Source organism: Canis lupus, chromosome 4 (genome assembly GCF_011100685.1).
Source record: "Canis lupus familiaris isolate Mischka breed German Shepherd chromosome 4, alternate assembly UU_Cfam_GSD_1.0, whole genome shotgun sequence".
Taxonomy (NCBI): domain Eukaryota; kingdom Metazoa; phylum Chordata; class Mammalia; order Carnivora; family Canidae; genus Canis; species Canis lupus.
Window position 1 is genome coordinate 44,506,929 of NC_049225.1, and position 26,339 is coordinate 44,533,267.

General features: G+C 43.4%; 1 protein-coding gene across 10 annotated transcripts in view; it reads right to left on the reverse strand.

Annotated features, from left to right (window-relative positions):
* Positions 1 to 26,339, reverse strand: part of TENM2 (teneurin transmembrane protein 2) — a 644,816-nt gene that overhangs the window by 162,332 nt on the left and 456,145 nt on the right. For all 10 annotated transcript variants that reach the window (XM_038534811.1, XM_038534806.1, XM_038534815.1 and 7 more), the window contains 2 exons: positions 12,338 to 12,533; positions 5,362 to 5,463 (listed from right to left, as the gene is read on the reverse strand). In XM_038534811.1, the coding sequence (XP_038390739.1) occupies positions 5,362 to 5,463; positions 12,338 to 12,533 (298 nt within the window). The remainder of the gene's footprint in view (positions 1 to 5,361; positions 5,464 to 12,337; positions 12,534 to 26,339) is intronic.

Below are 26,339 nucleotides of genomic sequence, written 5' to 3' on the forward strand. Positions count from 1 at the left end.
ACTAATTGGCTATTTTTATAGATTCCATGCTTCATTTCTTCATAAATGTATCTTCTTAACAGTGTCTATACCATTCAAAGTCCACATCACAGCATTTACGACTTAACACGGACACTTCCCACTTGCCAATCACCGGCATCCATCCAGCAGACTGGAAGCTCTGAGAAGGCCGGGCCGTGGCACGCTTGCTCATCATCGTATTTCTGGCACTTAGCACAGTACCTGACTCCGAGCAGGCACGTAAGAACTTGTTGGATGCATGAGGAAGCTCATTCCCTCCACCGGCTTGGAACGATGTGTTAGAACCCTTACACATTCTTTGGATGTGAGGGTCAGTTCCATTTTGACTTCTGAGCCCCTCAGGACCCCAGCTCGGTGGGGGTGTGTGTGTGTGGAATGACTGCTCTGTAAATCCATGCGGATTGATCCCTCCATTCACAGCGAGGCTGTCTTCGGCTGCCTGATGCAGACTGGCGGGTGTATAAGAAGACAAGGAGCTGCTGTCCGCACCGCACATCCGAGGGCAGGGGAGGCGCGGTGTGAGGTCAAGAGAGTAAATCCGTATTTCTGTCACTTGGACACGTACCGGTTGCTTGGATGTGATGGGAAGCTCATGTGCTAAACGTGGCAAATTTCTCCCCTGGCACGAGAGCCCGAGTGTGCCTGCTGCCTGCAGTAGTAGGAAGTGGCGGGACTGGAGGCATCCCGGGCACAGCGGTCAGGGAGGGAACAGAGGTGAATGCCAGTTGTGTTGAGGGAGGACTTGGGCCCTCCTAAGGCTTTTATCAAGGAAGAAGAGGGGCGCCTGGGTGGTTCTGATGGTCAAGCGTCTGCCTTCAGCTTGGGTCATGCTCCCAGGGTCCTGGGACTGAGTCCCGCATCGGGTTCCCTGCTCGGTGGCGACTCTGCTTCTCCTTCTCCAGCTCATGCTTTCTCTCTCACTTGCTCACTCTCTCTCTAATAAATAAAATCTTAAAAGAAAGGAAGTAGTGATCATGGGCCACAGCTGGGAGATGGCATGCGCCATTCTGGGTGGCAGGAGATTCAGGGCCAGTTGTCCTTCCTCTGCGCTTGTGAGCATGATTACCTCACTCTGTCTGCTCCACTTACTGTCTGCTAACACTCAGGAGCTCCTTGGGCTCAGAAGTTGTCTGTGAGTGGCAGTCTGTCACAGCCGATGAGAAACAGTACAGGGCCAATGGGGTAGCGCCTCACAGCATCTCTGCCGTAAGGTGTGGTGGTGGTGGTGGGAAGGTACACACACACACACACACACACACACACACACACACACACATTCTAACTTGTTTTTTCTTATTAAAAAACAGAGGTGCTTCATTGATATGATTCACTGAGGAGGGCACAGCATCTTACTTAAGAAAAGGACAACTTCAACCTAATCTCAAGGAAACATCAGACAAACCCACATTGAGGGACATCCTAAAAACCACTTGCCCAGTATTCTTCAAAATGGTCGAGGTCATGAAATGCACGGAAAAGACTGAGGACCCTTCACAAACTGGAGGGGACAAAGGCGACATGACAACTAAATACAATGTGGGATCTGGACTAGAAAAAAAAGGGCAAAATTACAAAAAAAATCTCTGAATTAGTCAATAGCATTGCTTCAGTGTTGATTTCCTGGTTTCAGTGATGGAACCAAGATAATTTATTATTATTATTTTTTTTTGTTTTGTTTTCTTTTCTTTTTTTTTTTTTTTTATTGGTGTTCAATTTACTAACATACAGAATAATACCCAGTGCCCGTCACCCATTCACTCCCACCCCCCGCCCTCCTCCCCTTCTACCACCCCTAGTTCGTTTCCCAGAGTTAGCAGTCTTTACGTTCTGTCTCCCTTTCTGATATTTCCCACACATTTCTTCTCCCTTCCCTTATTTTCCCTTTCACTATTATTTATATTCCCCAAATGAATGAGAACAAAGATAATTTAAAGTGTTGACAATAGGGACAGCTGGGTGGCTCAGTGGTTGAGGGTCTGCCTTCTTTTTTTTTTTGTTTTGTTTTGTTTTGAGGGTCTGCCTTCGGTTCAGGTCGTGATCCTGGAGTCCTGGGATCGAGGCCCACATTGGGCTCCCTGCATGGAGCCTGTTTCTGCCTCTGCCTGTGTCTCTGCCCCTCTCTGTGTCCCTCATGAATAAATACATAAAATCTTTAAAAAAATAAAAAAAATAAAGTGTTGACATTAGGTGAATCTGCATGGCAACTCTATGGACTATTTTTGCAACCTGTCTGCAAGTCTGAAAGGATTTAAAAAAAAAAACAAACTTAAACCACTGTGTGGAGGGGCTGTTAAAATAGGATTTATTTCATATTGTTGATAAGAGAAAGGATAAGATGGTATGTTTTAAATACTTCATGCAATGCCTGGTGGGTGTTTAATACTTAGTAAATATTAGTAGTTATTTAAAAACAACCTAAAGCGAAGGCTTAACTCACAAGTAACTCAGGTGCTAATCATTACATTTACTCACTTGAAGCTCAAACCCTTAAATCTGTGTGCCTATTTTTACTGGTTTCTTACTTCATCACACAGGTGTAGATAGAGACTTTTGTTACTCTGAGCAGCCAATATTTAGAAAATGAGATATTCAAGGCTTGAGTCTCTCTAGAAGGCAGGCTAGTGCACATGGGCTCAGGCCCAGTTTAGGGATCTCTGATGTGAAAAAATGTGTAAGAAGCCGACTTGGCTTGAATGCTCATGACTAGGAAAATATTCCTCTCTTGATCGGGTCAAAGATGGCACATGCCACCAACACCTACTTATTGCAATTGATAAGTTTTCTCTTTTTAAATGTTGGATTTTGACATTATTCCCTTTAGAATAAATTTATCTACATGAACATAATGAGCTGACTTAAATATGTTAAGTACAGGTGGCCCTTGAATTTGGCAAAAATCTTCATGGTGGTACATGAAAGAGCAAAGTTCAGGAAATAAAGGCTTGGAATATTTCACAATATTGTTGTTGATGAAGGAGCTTAAACTGTGTCCATTTCAGAAATACTAAGGAATAAGTATCTTTAGGGCAAAAAGGCAGCTTGCTTTTCTAACACTCTGAAGCCAACTTTGCCAAGAATAAATAGGGAGACAAAGAGAAAACAATTTTATTCTTTAAATACTTCAATTTTGTCCACTGTGGGCATCAAGAGCTAAATTAAAATATACAACAAGTTCAAAGGCTGATTTCAGGAACAGCTCCTGAGTATGCAGGAGTAACTACTCTTAACAGCCGCTCAATATTTGTTTCGCAAGGATCAATTATATACCATGGCTAATGCACACTTGGAGTGTGTGCCCAGCCACAGTACAGGTGGTGAATGCAAAACACACACCGAGAGTCCTTTTAAGCAGCTAAATGCACACGCCATTACAGATCCATAATGCAGAATGGACGCCCATCTGCAAATGGATCTAGAGCGAGGAGTTCTTAAATGGCTGAGGTACTTAGGGCTGAAAGGCCAGTAACTGGATGTGCTGCCAGAGCACACATGGTTCTTAGGATTAATAATACATCGATGTGTGTCAGTGTTAATATACATTTACAGCTCACAGGCCATGCAGCGGACGGTTCAGCCCATTTGCAGCCACATACGAAAGGACCATTCTGTCCTTCCCCTCATTAATGCCTTTGCTCCTAGGAAAATTAGGTAACGCAAGAAAGGCCATTCAAATGATACTGAGGTTTTCCCTCTTTTATAGCATTCGCTAGGAACAGTGCTCAGCACAGAGATGCACAGTGTCATCCACCTTCCCCCATCACAATGCCTCAGAGCCTGACTGAACAAAGCACTCAAGGGTAGGAGCTCCAGGGAAAGGTGGTCTACTTGGCAAGGTGTCCTCATGCCATTCACTGGAGTGTGCAGAGGCTACAAGCACTCTTTTCCTTTTGTATCTGACAAGTTTATCAAAACGTTTGCATTATTTTATGATAGAGGATATATCTGTAGGTGGTATCGTTTAGGAATTAGTACCATTCACGTGCTACCAAATCCAGAACTTCATGCACAAGGACGTCCCATTCGCTCATCAGTCAGCACTCAGAAAGGTGGGGATCACCTGTCTTGGAAATACTGTGAATATCTGAAATACAGTTTTCCCCAGCAACTGTGGGGAGCACGGGAAAAAGGAACTATTTAGTATTTATAGGGTAGCTTTATTAATAATTCCCTCTCTTTCAGAGCAGGATGTCCTTTAAGGAAGAGCTTATAAAAATAATGAAAACATTAAATATATAAATAAATATAAAGTGATATACATAAGTAAAAACGGTGAGTATGAACCCTTTGAGGGATCATGACACATTCTGGTAAAAGCTTTGAGTGTGTTGACCTCATCCCATCCTCACAATGAAGGAACCCCCTACTTTTCCAGAGGAGGAAACAGAGACTCAGACATATCATCCTTTGCTCAAGGTCACACAGGCAGTCAAGTGGCAGAGCTGGGATTCCATGTGGGAATGCTTGGCTCCTCAGCAAGGGCCCTGAGCCTCTCCCTCACTGTTTCTCAGACTTGCGTGTGACCTATTGGTGGGTGGAGAAGCAGTGTAGTTGGTTTTCACTGGTGTTTAAAAAAGAAATAGAGTAGAATGGAAAAGAATCATGGAGTAAAGATAAATGTAGTTTTGTGACAGTTTAATTTTATAGTTGTATTTACCTAGAACTTACACACACGTGTGTGTGCATGTGTGTGCACACCATACCTTAAGAGTGTGAGAAGCCCTGCCCTCCACCAATGCGTGCCTCCAATAGAACAACTTGAAGGTTATATTCAAGGTCTCTTGCAAGCTAGGTATGCAGCCCCTAAGTCTCTGTTCTTGTGAGAGTCATTTTCTCTTATGTTACCTTTCCCCCAAGAATCCCAGGGCCCCAGAAATCCTGTGCAAAGGAGTGTAGATAAATTAATAATACGATTTAAAACCGATTCCACCAAGATAAATAGCTCTTCCTAGATTAAGAGTGTAGCTGGCCAGAATGAATGAAATTTACTAACCCTGAGATGCTTAATCTTCCATTACGTAGAATTTAATGATTATAAGAAAGGAGTGATGGTAATTCACTTTTGCTTTTACAGGAAATCCAACCATCTCATTTTTAGCAAATCTTTCTTCTCAGCACACCTCGGTGCCAGGGATAACCTCCCTGCTCCTATAGGTATATTGGCCAATTGTCATATATTAAAGCCTGCTCTTTGCTTAAGGGTTAGGCCTTCTAGCATGCATGGGCTTACAAGTTGTCCAGGTGGAATTTTGCGGGGAGGCTTCTTTGGTGCCCCGTTGCTCGCCCCCTCAAAGAAGCCCATGTTTTGTTTCCCAACCATAGCAGGGAAGTAGCAGCAAGTACCTTTAGCACAGTCTGCTCCTAGAAATCCTGGGAAGCAGTGACACAGCCCCGACACACATTCGCCATTCCCGTGGCAGTTACGTGGACAGTCTTGCACTGAATCTGAAAAAGAGAGAAATTCAGCGACTACCTTTTCCTCTGCCTGCTGATGAAGCAATTTCGTTATCAGTCACCCATGATTTTTGAAGACCAGTGGTAGAAACCTTCAGTGCCCAGAGGGGGCTGGTAAGGAGCTTGAGGGAGGGAAGGAAATAGGAAGTTAAGGGGACCAGAGCAACTTGGACACTGTGTGGAAGAAACCTCCGTTCCCTACTTGATGAACACCCAGGCAGGAATGCAGGGTTCATATTGCTACAATTTCTGCTTTTTCAAAGAAACTACTTGTTTGGATTTAAAATCTGAAATTTCCCATATCTGAATGTTAACAAGCTCAAAACATTACGAATGCTGGCCGTTCTCCACCAAACCCTCCAATATCAGACACTCAGTCTGAGATTTGGTCTGACATGTGGGATATCAGTCTTTAGCCCCAGGGTCCTGGGATCGAGTTCCACATCAGGCTCCCCATGGGAAGCCTGCTTCTCCCTCTGCCTATGTCTCTGCCTCTCTGTGTCTCTCATGAATAAATAAATAAAATCTTAAAAAAATAATTTCTTGGGCAGCCCGGGTGGCTCAGCAGCTTAGCGCTGCCTTCAGCCCAGGGTGTGGTCCTGGAGACCACGTCAGGCTCCCTGCATGGAATGGAGTCTGCTTCTCCCTCTGCCTGTGTCTATGCCTCTCTCTCTCTCCTCTCTCTCTCTCTGTGTCTCTCGTGAATAAATAAATTAAATCTTAGAAAAAAATAGTTTCTTGCTTTAAGGAAAGGAAAATCCAAATGTGTAAGACTGACCAATTGGGGCACTATTTTGGATGCATTAAGTAGTAGGTTTTAGGTTGTACAAAGGTCCCTCTTATGCTTACCTTTTTGTATATCTTGTTTTTCATGAAAATCAATTAGTTCCCATTTGTTCTAACCAGCATAGCCATTTTATTTCATGGTTTACATTTCTATGTGTACTCTCAAGTCATAACTTCAAAGGGATCATTTAAGGACTTTTTTCATGTTGATTTGGGTCTATACAGACCCAGACATATTATTTTAAAATTATTATTTTTATCCTCATTTTTTTGCCTTAAATTAAAATAAACAGATTTAGAATTTCAGGTTCCAAATGACTGAGATGATGAAAAGAAAAACACAAGCCACTCAGTCCAGGCTATGACCCTTACATAGCACTTGGGGAGTAGGGGGTCATTGACCTGGTGATGTTGCATGAAAGACTATAAAGTCGGATTGTTCCTAATGGAATAACCCAAGAGCAGTGACGTTTTTTTCCTTTAAACTGAATTTCCCATTTACTCCCACTCTGGACTGAAAAACCAAACCAACCATGCATATTGCTCTCTTTCTACAGTGTTTCCTTTCTCAACTCCCTTCTTCTAGAACCAAGTCGTAGTTGGTTTCTGTTATTTTGAGGAGAACTCAATAATGTTATTTGCTTTTTCAAAATCAAGTAAAAGAGTATAGGCTTCATCAAGCCAATTTCTTTCATGTTTATCAATTAACACTTCAGACTGAAATTCCTTGAGACTCGCTCTATAGGTGGGCTGAGAAACAGCCAAGTTGCTCCCCAATTTCCATCTATTCATCACACATTCATTCATTCAAGAAGTTTTAGGTTGAATCACAAAACAGCTGTTTGGGCAGATCAAAAATCAGCAATTTCACATGGTTTTGGAAGACATTTCCCTCTGTCTCCAATTCTCCACTCGTGTTTCTGAATGTCTTGTGAACTGAGGCACTGACTGCTTTAGCTCTGGACTCTCTTTTCAATGTTGTCTGCATAGTGAACCACCTTGGAAGACAGATATGGTGTCTGTCTCCAATGCAAAGGACAGAGTTACTTACTCTCCAGGATAATAAAGATAACATCTTCCTCTAGAGTAAAGAACAGGGCAGACTCACTGCACATTCTGAGACACTCAGGTGCAATAAATTCAGGATTTCTTTTCTGTAACGCAATCCATTGCATGTACAACTATCACCTGACCCTGTTCCTGTTGCCCTGTGGAAAAGGGACCTTGGTGGACTGGCACATTTACTAGTATCTGGATATTGAATTGCTCTGAGTAATAAAGGCCTTTGTCTTTGACCCAGGAGTGTCATGTCTTCTGATAATATCTATAAAATTGTGGCAGGCTAACATGTTAGCTTACAATTAGGGTGAATTCTCAGAGTTGTCACAGTTCCTGAGGTATGGCTCACTTTCTTAACTAGAAACCTATTAAATGCAAGGCACTGTAGTAGGCATTGGTAAATACAAGGGTGAGTAGGACAGGCAAGGTGTCTGACCTCACAGAACTTTCACTGTCATAGATATTACAGGCTGATCTATTTATTATCTATCTATCTATCTATCTATCTATCTATCTATCTATCATCATCATCTCAAGAAATAAAACACATAAAAGTTGTGATAAGAGCTCTGAAGAGAATGGGATATTTTGATAGGGAGTAACAGGAGGAAGCTACTCAGGAGGATGGCCAGGGAGGGCTTCTCCATCCTATGCAGGTGATATTTAAGGGTGAACTGGAACAGGCAAGCGAAGAGCTAAGAGAAGAATATTTCAGGCAGTGGGAATAGTTTACACAAAGGCCCTGTGGTGGAAAATAGCAGAACTGAATCCAGTGTGACTGGAAGGTAGCAAAAAGTAAGAATGTGACGTAAACTGAGTTTGGAGAGATCCGAGCAGGGGGTCAGATCATCCAGGGCCCTGTAGGTCATGTGGATGAGTTGGATTCTTTTCTATGACCAATGGGAATAAATAGTTTTATTTATTATTTTTAAAGATTTTATTTATTTATTTGAGATAGAGCAAGGGAGAGAGAGAGAGAGAGAGAGAGCACAAGCAGGGCAGAGAGGCAGAGGGAGAGGAAGATGCAGGCTCCCTATTGAGCACGGGCTCCCTGCTGAGGCCCGATGTGAGGCTCCAGCCCTGGGATCATGACCTGAGCTGAAGGCAGACACTTAACTGACTGAGCCACCCTGGCGCCCTGGAACAAATAGTTTTAAACATAGAAATGGCATTGTCCAGCTTCCGTTTTAAGAAGTTATCCCTACAGTGAGGTAGAGATTGCTTCTCCCTAGACCAGCATCTAGATCTGGGGATGGTTTGGTGGACACTGACACTGCTGAGCTCAGAACTCCCTGTTCTCAAACCTAGTATCTTCAGAGATAAAGCAGCAGAGGTCAGGAGAGCTCTTTGCCCACCAAAGTCTCATGGAAAAGGACTGAGCTCTTTGCACAGGCTCTTTACTGGGCTGGAAGGCCTCTCTTTCCCTTTAGCTGATGTATTTATCCTTAAATGTCAGTTTAGAAAATATTTAGTGTTTGGCCATCTTCCTTCTCCACCTTCCCTCGATCAAGAAGGGTTTTGTACCCCTTTCTCTACGTTCCTGTAATTCCCACAATTGCCTTTTCATGCGTCTGTCTTCTCATCAGGTTCCATGAGGAATAGACCAGAGCTGCGTCATTCACTCACATTGAGGTATTCTCAATGCTTGATACACAGCAGGCCCTTGGTAAACAGTTGTCAGAATGTGTGTGCAGGTATGGAGGAGGGTGGGAGAATCCAAAATAAGCAAAAACTGTAAGAAGGGTATTTTTCATTGCATTCGCTCAGCATTTCTACAGTTTTCAAGAGAAAGAACAACCACCTGGCATGGCTGAACTATAAAAGGAGTCCCCTTCTCCCAGTCCCCCTTTTGCAACACTCGCTTATGTAGTGCGGTTGCAATATTATCAGCTTTCCTTTCTGTCACCCTGGTTGAAGTTTTCTTGAGGAAACAATGGCAAGTGCTGAGCGGAAGCCCACAAAATGGGGTTTTTACACAGGCGCATGAAATCTGCACCATGTTTCAAGTATGCCACTCTGTTGTCCCCTGAGATGAAACTCATTTCTGAAAGCAGGCTGCTTCTCTCCAAAACACATCAAAAGACTTCCCTGAGTCAAAGGTATATTTAGCGTGATCGCTGGTTGACACCCGTCTAACATTTTTCCTTCTGTTTCATATCACAGGGGCTTTCGGCGCTCCTGGCTGCTCTTGATGGAGAACGTTCTGATAATAGATATGTGGGGGAGAACCTCTGAACCAAATAAAACACTGTTCTTTTCCCTGCATTTCAGGCCAATTACTATCATTGCCCTATCAAGATGTCTGCCCAATTATTAGGCCGATTACCTTTGACTTTCTCTTTGAGCTACAGTCCAGACAAGAGAAATCCTCTGGGGAGAAATGTTATTCCCATTTCTGACAGGCGAATGAGGGTAATGGCCTGGGGGAAGGGCATCTCACTACCACAACGTCTGTGTCTATGGGGATGAAGGAGATATAGGGCAGAAAGCCATTATTAGATAATCCGGCCCTCAGAAAACTTGCTGTGCTGGGGGAAAGGCATTTATTTGGCCAGAATCCAAAGCAATCCAGTGGTTAAGAGCACAGTTCTCTGGAGAGTTTGGACGCTGACTCCACCTCTGATTACCACGTGTGACCTTGGGCAAGCTGTTTAACGCCCCTCAGTCTTGGCTTCTCAACTAGAAAATAGAATATTGGAAGTACCGATCTCACGCAACTACTCTCTGGGGTCCCTGGCCTAGTCGCGAGAGAGGGCCTAATCCAGAGGCTGGCACACTGTCACTGCTCTATAATGTGTGGTTGTTGTTGTTTATTATTAACTATTTCACGGAGTCACTGTAGATTCCAAAGAAGCCCACTGCTGCTTATGGCGTGAGCTCTTAGGTATGCGCTAAATCTTTTGGGCTTAATACAGACTGACAAAAAGGATGTCATTTCTCATCACGTTCTTAAACTAAAGATTACTTCTATTTTATTTTTTTAATTAAAAAATATTTTTTAAGATTTTATTTATTCATGGATGAGAGACACACAGAGAGAGGCAGAGACACAGGCAGAGGGAGAAACAGGCTCCTCACAGGGAACCCGATGTGGGACTCAATCCCAGGACCCCAGGATCATGCCCTGAGCCAAAGGCAGACGTTCAACTGCCGAGCCTCCCAGGCATTCCTAAAGATTGCTTTTAATCTCAACATCTTAAACTACTTTTTCCTTTTGTGATCTGGTTTTTATCCGTTTTGCTTTTTCTCTCTCCATTGGTTCATAATCTGATTCTGAAAATTTTCTCTAACTGTGGAAGATGTTGTCCAGTGGCTTGCATGATACAAAGTTTATGACATTAGTTTAGAGCAGGGGTTGGCAAACTATTTCTGTAAAGGGACAGAAAGTAAATATTTAGATTTTTTCGGCCAAACTGTTGCTGTTGCAACTACTCAACTCTGTTGTTTTAGCTGCCATAGCCAGTATGTCAACAGATGAACATGGCTGTGCTCCAGAAAAACTTTATTTATAAAAAGATGCAGTGGGCCAGACTTAGCCCATGGGCTACAGTGTGCCAACCTCTGCTTTAGAGCATTTGGCTAGTCCTGATAGGACCAATTTTTTCTTAGCAGAGGGAACAAGGTTTAACTTTAACACCAGGGTCAACCAAATCCTGACTTTATACCATTTGGAAGTTGTGGCTACTGATAACAAACTGCCAACTGAATTTTAGGTTGGCTTATATAGATCTTTAGAGAATCAAGGAACCCCTCAGAGAAATCCATGAGGCCAATAAAGAAGTTCTGAAAATGCAGTCAATAGAAAAACAGCTGCACAAGATGTACTCCTAAAAACCCATCCGCTCTCATTTGTGATTACCAGCTCCGCTTCAGACATGTTCCATATGTAAAGTAATATCCTTCCTGTCAGGGACCTGGTCCTTTTCATAAATGAAACTGAGGCTCCAGGAATTAAGTGACTTTCCCAGTTAGGATGTGGGACAGAAAAGCCAGGGTTTAATCTTCTCTCACCAGATATCTCCTCATGACACTACTCCTACGGTGAACTTTGAGATCCAAAACTAAACTTTGTGGGGATGACACACAGAAAGGCCTAGAAGCCCATGCCATTTCTATCACATTTACATCTTGGGATTCAGAGAGCCTAAGTTTCCTGAGCCTCAGTGTATTCTTCTGTGAAATGCATCTAACATTCTGCCCCAACTCATGGACCTTCTACCCAGGATCTGTTATCCTCATCAGGATAAAAACCTAATGACAACATAAATTTAATGAAAATATCTGTAGCTTATGTGATTGTTAAAATTCTCAAGATCTGCTTTAGAAAACTTGGTAAAATCCTCCCAAACTAATGTCCCTTTCAGGGGTTTGTATGCACATATAAGAGGAAATTTTGAATAAAATCATAGCTTCTTCCTTCACAGCTAATAGAAAACAGGGCTACAACACATCAAAAATGACAAGTGTTTAATTAAAGCACTTTGAGATTTACTAATTTGGGAACAAAGATTATGTGTTTATCCCCTTATGTCTCTATTCTTTTCTTGATTTATTTTTACGTGTTTTTTAAACTTTTGATTTTGAGCCTTCTTGGATTTTTAAGAGAAATTCCGAGCTGATGAGAATGATCTGTATTTATTGGCTCTAATGCATGTTTACAGATTTATATACTTTATGTTACTTAATTCTTATAATAGCTCTAACAGTGGGTATATTTAGGTTTATTTTACTGGGAGGAAACTGAAGCTTGCATAAGTCCAGTGATTTGCATAGGTTGTGTGGCCAGGACTTAAGCTAGTCGGTCTGGCCCAAGCTCTTTACAACTGGATCCTGTAAGCAGTCTTCTTATTTTAATCAGGGTGAGTTTTAGATGGAAGATACTATGAGGCCTAAATAAAGGATTCTGGTCTTGTTTCCAACACAGTAGAAACTACATTGGAAGAGGTGCCTTCTACGGAGAAACCCAGAACATTTCCATTCTTCCCTTGGTGGCATATCACCTCAGAGACCCCAAACCTACCTAAGACAACAGTGTTGAAGGAAACCATCTCTTTGTCTTTGCCATCATTGTAGAAGGCCAGATGCCACAGGCCCACATCCAGGTACTGTACAAACACAGCTTCATTCTGAACCAGGGTCTGTATGCTCCGGCGTTCCCTGGGTGACTCAACCACACTCCACTTCTCCTTCCCATCCAGACGCTCCATGAAGTCATACTAGGGAAAGAACAGAGAGAGTCCCACGTGTGAAAGAGGTTGCAGACCTGGTCCCATGACTAGCACCTTCCCCTCCCACCCCATTAGTTAACTGAAGAATACTTTTGCGCACATTTTACTATGAGCTCATCCAGTAAAAAAGAAGAGTCACTGAAGTTGTAATAGTAAGTCACCATTAATATGCTTATAATTATTGCTAATAGTTTTATTACTATAAGCACAGTCCCTTTTTTGCAGTTTGAAATCCCAAAAGCTTTAAAGTCCAAACTTTTATGTTTTTTCTTGTGTGTGTCTGAGAGTAAAATAAAGAAAGAGAGGGAGAAAGAGAAAGAGAGGGAGGGAAAGAGATTATTGTTCCAGTTCCCCATTGGGGTGTTATATAATTCCCAGTATATGTCAAGTATAACTTTGTTTGTAATTCCTGAAATTCTAGATTCTAAATATCATCTGGCTAGGCAAGAATTTCAGATAAAGAGTTACAGACCTATGTTACCAGCTACCATTTGTTATCATTTACCAGGGGAAGGTGGTATCGTAGATTAGTTAATAATGAGGTTTGTATCTACTATGTACACCTGAAACTTATATAACATTGTACGTCAACTATACTTTAATAAAAAAAAATGATGTTTGTGCAGCCAGACTGCCTGGGAGAGAATCTGGCACTTACTAGTTTTAACCTATCTGTGCCTCAATTTCCCCACTTTTAAAACTGAAAATAACAGTACCTATGTTACAGGTTGTTGTGAGGAATAAAATAATATTTAGAACAGTACCTGGTGCAGTGCAAACACAAAGTACATGTTAGCTAGCCATCATTATCATCACCATTACCATTCCATTCCATTTTTGCAAAAACTCTTAAGATAAATAATATTTGTATCTTATTTTACAGATAAGAAAACTGAGGCTTTACAGAGAAGACAAACAACTTGTCAAAAGTCACATAGCAACGAAGTGACCAGGCAAAAACTTAGACCTAGCTCTCTCAGATAAACCAGTAATTAAACATGAAACTCTATTTTGATGGAAATCAGGCTCATAACTGGAAGTTACCAATGAGTGACAGAGTGGCCAATAAAGGTTACCAAGATGAGGCTAGTGGAGGGAACAAATGTGGCCCAAGAGAGTCCTGTCCTAGAGAATGTCAAAATTCTCTGGTGGGCAAGTAGGGGCCACTGACGATCCAGAGCAGTGACTGATGCAATGAAAGGGATGTAATGAGGAATTCGTTTGCAGGTAGGATACCGCAGAGGGCAGAATGAACAGAACCAGGAAGACCAGTTAGGAAGTGACTGTAGAAACCCAAGCATGATGTGACAGGGGGGTCTTGATTAGGAGAAGTCAATGAGAAGAGGAGACAACTTTGGAGGAATGTTTTTAAGAAAGAAGGGACATTGCTTGACTATGGGCTGGACAGAGAAGATGAAGTAAAAGGCAGAGGATACCAATGTCTCTTACTTGTCGACAAGAAAATCGATAAGACCCCTGTAGAAATGGGCTAATCTTGTGAACTCTTTCAAAATCACTGCACAGAAAAGTCAGCTGCACTGTGACTTCCAGAGAACATTCAAAGCACAGGTCTTTAGCAGATAAAAACCACCACTGTGGGATTAAGCTCTCTCTCACCACTTCCCCTCCATAAAAAGGATTTTATAGGTTACAGACATTTACTATAACCTCTTTCATGAACTTCATAGAATTAAACTCCAGGAATCTATTAATGTGACTTCCCCGTCATCAGAATAGCCAGTTTTTCCCATCTGAAACATGATCATTGAAAACAAAGAGTCTGTAATCCGAAGTGCAAAGGCTTTACCATCAGACAAAGCTGGGTTTGAATTTTGACTGCCACTTGCTATTGTTTGAAGCTGGGTCAATCGATTTTTAGCCTCTTCCTGGTTTGCATACTAGGGAATAATAATACTTAACTTTTGGAGATGTTATAAGGATGACATGACATAATGCTTAGAGAGGTGCCTGGAAGGTAATAACCATGTTACTAAGTATCTCATGGCTATGAGTCACTTATTTGCAAATTATAATGCTCAGAGAAGTATAGGTTCCAGTTTTTCTATCTAAGGGTGGGAAATGGTCATTGCTTAGGAAATGGAAATTTCCCCATCTTTCAGAGAACGAGTATTTGTATTTAGCTTTCCTCTACCCCATATCCCATTGGTCATGGCTGTCTTTATGGGATAAAATTAATTATTTGAAGGGATACAACAAACCAATGCTGTTTTCAGAGACCTTTGTAACCAAAGCATTTGTTTCTTAGCAACCTTGTAAATGTCCAAATACCCAGACCCATGTCCACAAATTGCTGTCAGCTAGAGGAATGAGCATAACTTCCTTGGTGCTGAGGTGAGAAGAATATACTTCATTTGGGGTCCAGAAAATCACTCCCATGAGGAAAAGTTTGGGAAAGGTGATTACTTGTGTGGGGCCATTGCTCATTATTAATTTGGACATTAGTCATCTCTCGCTGAACTGGCTGGCTGGCTGGCTCAGAGCAGAAATGACTTAGGACCAGCGGTAGTGCTTACTGTCCAACCAATCAATGACTCTGGAAAAAGGTATTGTCAGAGGAGAGAGAAGACATCCATTGTGGCTGGCTCCTCCGAGTAACTCCAAAGCCACATGGAAGGCGGTTTTCATTAAAGGAACACTCTGCAAGCCAGGAGCTATCAAACAGGGCATGGGGACGTGTGGGTGTGATATGATACAGTGTCCAATGTGCTTCAATCCTATACCCTTTATTTTGCTTTGCTTTTTGCTTTTTTTTTTTGTTTGTTTGTTTATTGTCAGTCTGCTCAGAAGTATACAAACTCCAAGAGGGGGCAGGGCTTTTGCCCACGTGGCAGAGTGGTTAGGAGGACTTCAGAGCTAGAATCCTAGCACTTAGCACTTACTTTGTGCCACCCACCCACAAGCTATTTCGGTGCTCTGTGCCTTAGTCCCCTTATCTTTAAAACGGGGACAATAATCACATCTCTCGCAAAACACTGTTGTGAGGATTGAGTGAACCAGTTCATGCAAAGTGCTCTGAATTGTATTTTGTATGTGGTGAGCGTGCCCTAAAGGTTTCAGCTATCCTTGTCCTTATTCACCGCGATCCCTCATTTATCTCAAGCAGGGTCTGACCAGTAAATATTGAATATCAAATGAATAAAATGGTAAATTTGTAAATGAATGCCATTGAAAAGAAACAAAATTGGAATACGTTCAAGGTTTTGTCTCTAATAATCACTGGCATTTCCTAATGTGCTCTCTTGAATGAAAGAGGAAGGGGTAGCATTACAATCAGCAAGACTGAAGCAGGCACTACCTGGTGCAGAGCATGCATATGATTGGACGTTGTGGTGTTTGCACATCCCCATGTACCAAGATTTGAGAGTTGCCATAAGGCCGTTATGACTTCATCCTCTCAGTTCTCAGTGGGATGCTGTACAATGCCTGCTTTCTTCCTTTGAACTTCCCTTATTCCTTCTTTTCTCTTCCCTTCCTATTTTTTTTAAAGATTTTATTTATTTATTCTTGAGAGACGCACACAGAGAGGCAGAGACATAGGCAGGGGGAGAAGCAGGCTCCCTGTGGGGAGCCTGATGTGGGACTCAACCCCAGGACTCTGGGATCATACCCTGAGCCAAAGGCAGGTCCTCAACCACTGAGCCACCCAGGAGTCCATTCCCTTCCTATTTTGACACTGTTTCTTAGTGTCCACTGTGGTAGTGATGGCTGATCTTTTTCCGTATCAAGCTTTTTTCCAGCCTTTTTGCTGCCAGGTGGGAGCATGTGCTGGTGTCCAGCCAATAGAACATAAGCGGTGGGATGAGCTCCACTGCTCATCTAGACCCTGCCATAAAACATCCTGTGCAACCTCCTACTTGCTCTGTCTCCAACCCTGTCTGCCTCTGGACGGGGCCAGGGCATCCTTAAAGCACAAGATGGTAGAGCCACAAGACAGGAACGGCCTGGATCCTAGCATGAGCCCTTGGAGAAAGACTGGAATTATGACACGAGCAAGCTACGAACACTTACTAAACTAAACCACGAAAGGTTGAGGCTTCCTTGTTACTTCAGCATAGCCCTCAGAGATTTCTTGACGTCATTCTTCTCTTTCTTCCTAGTTCACTCTCCAAGAGCATGGTAGGTTCTAGCATATTTGCCACAGAGTCAAGCCCCAACCTATGTTGTTGTTGTGTGGGGGGTGTCTCTTTACCCGTTTGCCCAAGAGTGTCCTAGTTGATACCTCTTGTTCCTCCTTTCACTCCAGAAAGCGATCCAGTCTGGAATATATAATTATCTTACTCACAGATGAACATGTAATAAGCAGCATCACGGAGCATCATTTATGGTCGCTGTAACTTTGGGAAGGGTTGGAGGCTAGAAACACAAGATGGATCAACTCAGCCAAATGCAGAGACTGCCTTCTAGGATGGGGAGTGGAGGAGCTCAGTAAGAAGCTGGTTTGCAGGGAGGCCATCTGGTCCAGGAGAGCCTCTGCTCTCTCGGATTCCTCGACTGCAGTCTGGCCAGCTTGCTTGGCAGCCTGGCTGACACTAGGAGGAGGCCATTTTCCAACGGCACAGGCCCTGGCCAGAGTTTCTTTTTCATGTCCCAGCACTGGGGATTGATAACTCAGGCTTAGTACCAGGGACATCTGTCTACTCTATTCCAAGACCCCATCATGATCAATCCTGGATACGGGGATGCTCAGGAGATTGTGCTGTGCTTGGTTGACTGAGAGGTTGCTTCATAGCACATTAAGAGATCTGTGGAAGCCCAAGAGATTAGGAGACACATGATCAGATCCCAGTAGGGGATGTATGTGTGCATGGGCTGGCTGCGGGAGAAAGTCTGTCTCCCAAGGTAGCTTGTCTCTCTTGATGCGGCAATAAAGTCACCCAGAGGGTGATAGCGCAATAACCCAAAATAAACACACTCTACCCCCAGTTCTCTCTTTTTCCTTGGCCTTTGAAAAATAACCTGTGTTGGCATGCAGTGTGAGGGCTGTGCCTTGGAGTAATCAGTCATACCAAAAGTAGCAGAAAAATGCAACTTTTACGAGCACTTGAGAGGCAAAAAATAAACCACAGCAAATATTTGACTGATCCAATTATAAATCTGCCCCACTTCTTGGCAGAGACCAAGGAGGAATGGTAATTAAGATAACTTAGTGGGTTTGCAGGAAAAGCTGCAGGAGACAGCAAAGGAGGCTGGACCATTGAGTGGGGCCTGCCACTCTCCCGGAAGGGAGAGCATCTCTAAGCAGTAGTATGCCACCAAGGGATGCTTCTGGAGGCCGCACCGATACACACCTGCCAAAGAGGGCAAGGTTAAAGACAGACTCATTGCCCTTCAGGAAGATGTTATTACTGGGTCCAGGACCCGAGAAGGGGGAAAATAACTTTATTGCCATCTCGAATGTCTGCTTGCTGAGGGTCGATGTGGACAGGAAAAGCAATAAACGTTGACATTTCCCATGGACAGCCTGCTGCTCCCTTGTTCCGTGCTGGCAGCATCTCTGGCCTCCCAACGTCTGATGTTGATTCTACCTCAGATGGCAGGGCACGCTCAGCAGTTGGTAGTATTGCAGGGAAGCAGCATGTTAGAGTGAGGGCTGCTTGAAGCCATGTTACCACAGGGTCTCTGGTCACATCCAGTGACGATTGGCAGCCCTGGGTCACTCATGGGGACCTGTTCATCTTCTGCCTCCAGCCAGGCCTGTGGCGAAGTGCACCCAGCTGATTCCTCATTAAAGTTCCGCATGCTTTCTTTTCTCTCCTTCAAAGAGGCTGAGTGCTAAGGGGGGGCGTGCAAGGATGAGAGCATCAGGGCCGTGCTCCTCCAGAGGCTAGCTTCCCTTAGTGCGGCCCTGCTGGTCTTGTTCAGGACGCCAGCTCAGTTCTGACTTAGAGTGTCTGAGTCACTAACTAGATGCTGCTAAGCCCAGCTGTGTGCTGCTGGGGCTGCTTGCCCACCAGCTAGGAGAATGAGCTCCTAGATTCTGGACAGGACATGCCACCTGGATTTGCAGACCATAATAATGCATTGTACAAGACCCCACAGATAAGGATTAAGCAGAAGGAAGATAGAGAGGATCCAAGCATAGTTCTGTAAAATAAGGAACTATGGGAGAATACATCTACATGGGTGGAACCCCTGATTCTTCCATTCCATGTCCTCCTGTAGCAGTGGGAAAAGTAATCATCAAAAATAGTAAGAGTCTATTATTTTTCTGGGCATTGGCTATGTGCCAGGCATGATGGCAAATACTGACATATGCTACCTCATTCCATCCTCCCAGAAATTGTATTTGCATCCCCATTTCCCAGGAGAGAGTAATGGCTGTGAGAGAAGTAAAGTCATATACCCAGTGCCATTGATGGTAGTTGGTGGTCACGCACAGACTTGAACTTGGAGTTGCTTGAGTCTTAACAACTATGGGAGGTGGTTTCAAGTTTTCCAAAAACCTGGCTGCTGCTGCCATAATATTTGTGGTTGACCTGTGTGCAAACCTCCTAAAGATGCTGCTGAGCAGAGAAGGGGGAAGAAGGCCTAGCCCAGCAGTGTCAGGGCGAGCCTTGGAAACAGGCTGGGCACCTGAGGATGGGGAGATGTCCCACTGGTAGATGAAAAAGGATGTCAGGAAAGGAGGGGATGACTTCGCTGGGTGTTGGCTCTCCCTGGTCTATAAACTCCATCTGCCTACCTCCGAACTTCTCTGCCCTTGTATTCCAGCCCTGTTCTTCTCTGTTTTTGGAACTTGCCAAACTCATTGCAGATTCAGGTATTCTGCATGAGCTATTGGCATGAGGTATTCCCTCTGCCCGGACTACTCTTCCCCTTGATCTCACACCTGCCTGCTTCCTGTCAATCCTGCCTCGGCCTATGCACGGCAACTTCAGAGTAGGCGTCCCTGACCTCCTATTCCAAATGCCTCAACCACTGCTTGTTTCTGTCTTCAGCAAAGATGCATGCTCTTTTAAAAAAAAAAACCCACAACTTGTTATCTTTTGATTTATAGTCCATCTTGTTCTTCTTGGATACAAACCTCTGAAGAGGGCAGCCCGGGTGGCTCAGCGGTTTAGCACCGCCTTCAGCCCAGGGCATGATCCTGGAGACCCGGGATCGAGTCCCGCATCAGGCTCCCTGCATGGAGCCTGCTTCTCCCTCTGCCTGTGTCTCTGCCTCTCTCTCTCTCTCTGTCTCTCATGAATAAATAAATAAAATCTTAAAAAAAAATACCTCTGAAGAGTGGGAGACTTGTCTTTTATTCAACACAGATCCCCAGTGCTTGGCATATGGTTGGTGCTCAGCAAAGGTATTGACTGAATGAATGAAAAACATGTAAGCTCAAAGGAAATGGTACTGGAGTGAAGTCTGTACCAACATGGCAGTGGTGGGGTGGTTGGTGATGGGACTACTGAGAAGATGAAACCTCTGTAGGAAAGTTTTTAGGAAATTTTAGTCAACACTCTGTAGTTTCCCTGTACTTTTGTTTGCTAACTATGAAGATGGCACCACAAGGGAACATTTAACGAGGCCAGGCACTGATCTTGGTGATTCACATGTACTACCTTATTCAATTCTTATGGTAGCCCTACTGAATAGGACTCACCACCCCCACTTTGCATATGTGGAAACTGAGGCAGAGGGAGGTAATTTAACTTGTTCTGGAGTTGGTAAGTGGTGGAGCTGAGATCCACATGCAGGTAGTCAGCTTCAGAGAGCATTCCCTTAACCCACTGCATTACAGACTGCTCAATGTGGCAGATAGGCAGCTGGTGCCTGGTGTTGGCCAGCCTCGCTCATCTGGAGGGAGGGCAAGGTATTTTTCTCTTGTTCCCAGGAGGGAGAATGTTTGCTATGGGTCTGGGGCAGGAAGACCTTTAATGACATAGTAGTGCTCCCAAAGAAACCTGCAGAGTTTCTAGCAGGAGAAGTAGGTGTGTAAACAGAAAAATATTTGAAAAAAAAAAAAAAGAAGAAAAAGAAAAATATTTGGCACAAACAACTTATTTTTTTGAATCTCATTTCTTTGGCCTAGAGTATCTCTTTCCTCTTGTGAAGTTGTTGTGCCAAGACAAAAACCTGGGTGCCCGTGGGTTAGGGGGTACCTGCCCATGTGTAACGAGGGATCAATTTTACTACTCTCATTGGGGAAAACAGTCCTTTAATCAACTGCTTAGAGCAGAAAGTAAGAAGCCAAGGACCGTGGGTGTGGGCAGGACTTTCCTAAACAGACAAAGGAAGAATTTGGTTGGTTACCGGAAGTGGAGGGCGCTAGAAAGAGGTATAGGGAATAGAGGGTCCAACTGCAATGTGTTGGGACTCCCCAAGCCACAAGGCGGCCTCTTCCTCTGACTCCCTCCTCACATTCCCAAATCCAAGGTAAAAAGAAAACTAAGGGGAGATGTGGCCAAATTTCTTCTGGCAACGAGCAAAGAGAGTGAGCAACATTCTTGGTTGTCACAGGGCAGGAAGGTGAGGCTCAAGTGATACAAGAAGAATAAGCCATAGGAATTCAGAACCAGAGACAGGCTCACAGGATGCAGACACACTTAGCCCAGGAGTGGCGGGGCAGGGAGCCCTGCTAACATCGGGCTTCACTTGGAAGGCCTAAAGTTTTCTAGATTGGGGTTCATAGAAGAGAGAGATCTGAAGCATGGCTTGTAAGCGTGTGCCTTGCCCAGGCCTTATCTTACAAAGGGAAATGAATGTGAAAATAGTGCATTCAACAAATACTGAGCACTGACTAGGTGTCTGGTCCTGCTCTGGGCATTGGGGCTCCAGTGTGAGTCCTGTGGACAAGGTTTCTGGCCTCCAGAGGTTGATGTTACCATAGGGGCATAGAATGCCAGGGAGTGATGGGAGCTTTGAATAAAAATGAAGGCAAATCAAAGACAACCCAAATGCCAATCAACAATTGAATAGACAAATTACAGTCTATCCATGCAACTGGAAAGCTATTCAGCAATAGAAGGAATAAGCCACTGATAATACAACAATATGGGTGAATCTCACAAGCATTATGCTAAGTGAAAGAGGCCAAACACAAAAGAGCACAGGGTTTCCTGTTTATGAAACTCTAGAGAAGATAAATTTTATCTCTAGAGACAGAAAGCAGATGGGAGGTAGGGGGTGGGGCTAGGACGAAGTAGGCACAGGGCACAGGGGGCTTCTGAGTGGTGGCAGTGTTCTAAATCATGACTGTGGTGGTGCTTATTCAGACAGATACAGTCTTCACATTTTAAGAATCAAATCATATAATTAAAATGTGTGCATTGTGTGGCTTGTAAATTATACCTATAGTACATTGATGTGAGACAAAGAAAGCAGGGTATGTGATAAAGTGAAAAGGACTATCCAGTTTTAGACTCCGTTGTTAGGAGAGGGCTGAGGGCATGGCATTTGGGCAGAGGCCTGACAAAAGGAAGGAAGGAGCCATGTGATTACCTGGGGGAGGAACATTCCAGGAAGTGAGAACAGCCCATCCAAATGCTCTGAGACAGTGAGTTTGGCATGACTGAGGGAGAGCAAGAGGGCCAGAACATTGGAGTGGAGGGAGTGAGGAGGGAAATTCTCTCTTGGTGTGTTCACTGTGCCTGGTTCCTATGAGGGCCCTTTTGGCTTGGCAGTGGCTTTGGCGGTTTGCTGGCTGAAGATGAGTAGATTATGGGTTCTGCCAATTTCCCTCTCCTTCATGTCTCAAGCCTAAAATTGTGGTTTTTAAGTTTCAAGTTTTGAATGTCTCTGGTATTGAAGGATGCAATAGGGGTATAACAAATGAATAGAAATGGATTAATTACCACTACTAAAGGGTAACATGGTGAGCAGCTTGGCCTGACTCCCCCTGCAGCTCTTTTTTTTTTTTTTTAAGATTTTATTTATTTATTCATGAGAGACACAGAAAGATCAGCAGAGACATAGGCAGAGGGAGAAGAAGGCTCCCTGTGTGGAGCCTGATGCCGGACTCAATCCCAGGACCCTAGGTTCATGAACTGAGCCAAAGGCAGATGCCCAACCAGTGAGCCACCCAGGCATCTAGTTCTTCCATAGTGGGTTTCCAAGGGAAACAAAGAAAAACCTGAAACTATGAGGCCGGGACAAGGCAGGGACCATGCACTCCCTGGTGGTTGGCCCTTCCTGGGAATTCTTGGGAGTGGGTGGTCTTAATACCAGTGCCCACTAGCCACACAGGGGGAGGGCCAGCTCTGCCTTGTTCACTGCTGTAGCCCCTGATACATGGCACATAATAGGTGCTCAGTTAATGTGGATTCCAGTGTTATGGCCTGCCTTTGGCACAATGATGGATCTATCTGAAGACAAGATCTCCCTGGGAAATTGTTAACCATTTCACATGACATTTTTGAGAAGAAGGAGAAACAGTTGAAAACTCTAAATCCTGATCTCTTCTCAAGCCCTTCCTTCAGTACCTTTTCCCACTCACAAGGATGACTCAGAGCTTTGTGGTGTGGGGCCACTTCTTCCTTTGATTTAACATGTATTTCTAGCTGGGGCTGTGTACATGGCTAACTCAACACAAGGTCACAGGCTCTAAACTTCCAGAAGGGTGATCTTCCTTGGCTACCCCTGGTCTTGTAAGAGCCACTGCTCATAGGAAAAGCTATACACTCGGTGAGTGATGGCTAAAGAAAAGCACAACTTTTGGTCATATGAAGCTTCAAGACATTGCACATAACAAGGGGTATCTTCATTATCCTCTGCTTGAAAAGATCTTCTCCTCTCTTTTCTCTTTCTTTATCTGCTTAACTCGTCTTCTGAGACTCTGCTTGCTTAACATCTCCTCTAGGAAAATACCCTAAAATCCCACACAGGTTACATTTGGTGACCTACTTTTATGCTTTTAAACCTCTTGTACCCAACTATTTGATAATCATTATAGCTAACATTTAATTAGTTTATTATATGAGGGGCAAGCACAAATTTTATAAATGTTATATGGCGTCGGCTTCAGGAAACAGAGAAAAGAGAAGTGGTAGCAGGAGGCACGTTGTCCACCCTATTCCATCCCATGGAGAGCTGTACTTGGACTGAATATGGCTGGATGTAGTGTGCATTGTGCTCCAGGAGAAGTATCCCAATCCCCTGCCACCTTACAGATTTACAAAATGATTGAGATGGGACAGGAATCACTTGCTCGAGTTGGAAGACCCTGATCTTTGCAATCCAGATTAGGGGCTTGAGGAGGACCATCTAAATAAAACTCAGTCTGTGCACCCATGCTGCTTTTGGCCAGAGGCCTTTCCAGTCTTCCTGTAGAGTCTGCTGGTTGCTAAGTTACCTGTGAGTGAGCTGTAAGGTTTGTAAGACCAATCAGATTGATTGACTGATTGATCTCCACAGGGTGCTTACTATTTGCTAGGCATTATCTCATTTATACTCACAACAACCTGATGAGGTATAGTCCTCATTTCATGGATGGTGAAACTGAATCTAGAGAGAGTTGGCCATAAACATTCAGCTACTACATAGCAGAAATAAGATTCATACCCAGAGCAGGTCAATTCGAGAATGTCAGTTGTCTTGAACCTGGTTCTGTCTCTCATGGCCCTCCCTACATCATGCTGCCTTTGTCACTTAACTTGTCAGGTTCCCATCTCTTAAAGTAGGGCCAGTACCTTTCATCTCTGTATCCCCTTTATAGACATTCAATGAACATTTGTTGAATGCATGGATGGATTGATTTCATACTTTGTCTTCCCACATGCTCATGCCCTTATCATGCTGCCTTTCAATCCAACCCTGGAGAAGGGCAGAAGGTATTGCTCTGGAGACCAAGTGAGCCACAGTGAAGAGGTCAAGTTCAGTGAAATTGATGAACATCTCAAGGCTATTCCAATAGGCGCAGAACCTCTCGCACAAGGCCAGAAAAATAGAGGTTTAGCTCTCAGTGCCTTGCTGATGGGAGTTCTTATTTATTGCACATTCCCATCTCATGGTCTTTAGCCAATGGCTTACCAAAAATGTCACATTTGGCTCCTTGCCCTCCTAAGATCAATGGGAGGGTCTTATGTGGGCTAGTTGTGAAAATAAATCAAATATATCCCTGAAGAGGGGGAATGATCTGGGAATGTGTCCAGTCACTAAATGGCTTCCCAAGCACTGAAGAGGAACAGAATCACAGGCACTGGACAGCGTCTCTCAGGGCATGGTCTCAGTCTTTTACCAGGCAGCAGTGTGACCTTGGGCAAGTTACTTCAGCTCTCTGAATCTCCACTCTCTAATCCCTAAGCCAGTGGCAGTAAAGGCACCTACCTCTGAGGGCCATTAGGAGTTGGGCCAGGCTCATGGTAAGCAGTCAATGTCAGCTATTCTTATGCTTATTATTATTGTTATAAAAGTTTGACATATTGTAAATCCTTTGTGCTACCAATTCCACTCTTAAGAATTCATCGTAAGGAAATTATTAAAAAAATACATGAACATAAACCTGCAAAGATGTTTACTGTAGTAGGATTATAATGCTGAAAAAAGGAGATTGGTTAAAAAAATTTAATCTTTAGAATGGACTACTTTTGAGGCATTTGAAATGAGTTTATGGAAGAATATTCAGATTTAGAAAGAGGTTCTCTACCTATCTTTATGCAAAGAATCAAGGTAAAACCTGCATGCATGGTATAATCCTGTATTTGTAAAAATGATTGCTATATGTGAATGGAAAACTGTCTGGAAAATATACTAAAAAGTGTTGTTTTCTATTTTTCCTAGCATCACCATATATTGCTTCTATAATGAGAAAAACACAAGTAATGGTTATCGTTTTAAAAAACTGAAATTTGTTTTGTACTGTTTGTTTAGGGGCTTGTGTTACAGATGCTTTGAAAAACACAGTAATAGTAGCTTATATCATTTCTATGTGCCAACACAGTTCCAAGTGCCTTATAAAGATCACCTCATTTAAGTCTCACAATGCTAACAATGTGTAATATTACTGTCTCCATTTTATGGATGAGGCAATGGAAGCACAAAGAAGCTGAGTGACTTATCCAAGGCCATACAGCTTCAAAGTACTAGAGGTTGAAATTCAAGACCAGGTGGTCTGGACTGGTCCATACTTTTCTGCCCATGCTTGTCTGGGTTGGGAACAGCAGCACTGGCATTCCACAGAATGTTTACTTAAGTTTTATTTTTATTTGTATAGTTATGTATTTTAAAAATTATATTTAAATCCCCACACTGACTTGATATGTACAATAGGATCTATTATCTGAGGTATCTGGAATTAATAAAAGGCCACTTAAAATGAATGCCCTTAACAAATGGGAACACGATTAGGATTTTACCTTGAAGGATGAAGCTCTAATTATGAACAAGTTATTTTTATCTCAGACTTAGGAAAATTCAGGTTATATTAGCAACCATACTCTTAGTGTTAGAATGCACATTTAGTTTTCTCCACACACAAAAATGTGATGGCAAACATTTCATTGTCTCCCTCAGCTTCATCGATTGCAAAACACATCCTGGTTTCAGAGATGTCAAAGATGAGCATTATGTGCATCTCCAAATCGATGGAATACTCGAGAACAATACAGCATCACTTCAGCTTGACTGGTGTAACACAATCAAAAGGGATATTTCTGTAAACACACTGAACGTCTTTGTCAAACGTCCTAGGACCTCTCTTTACGTTATTATAATTGTCCTCTTGGAAGTGTCGATTCTGTCACCTTGTTACTTCTTGCCACTGCATATTTAGCTGTGTTACCTCAGCCAGATGCACATTTACCAAGGCTTCCCCTGGCACTTTAAAGCTGATCTCTGGCACCACTTTCA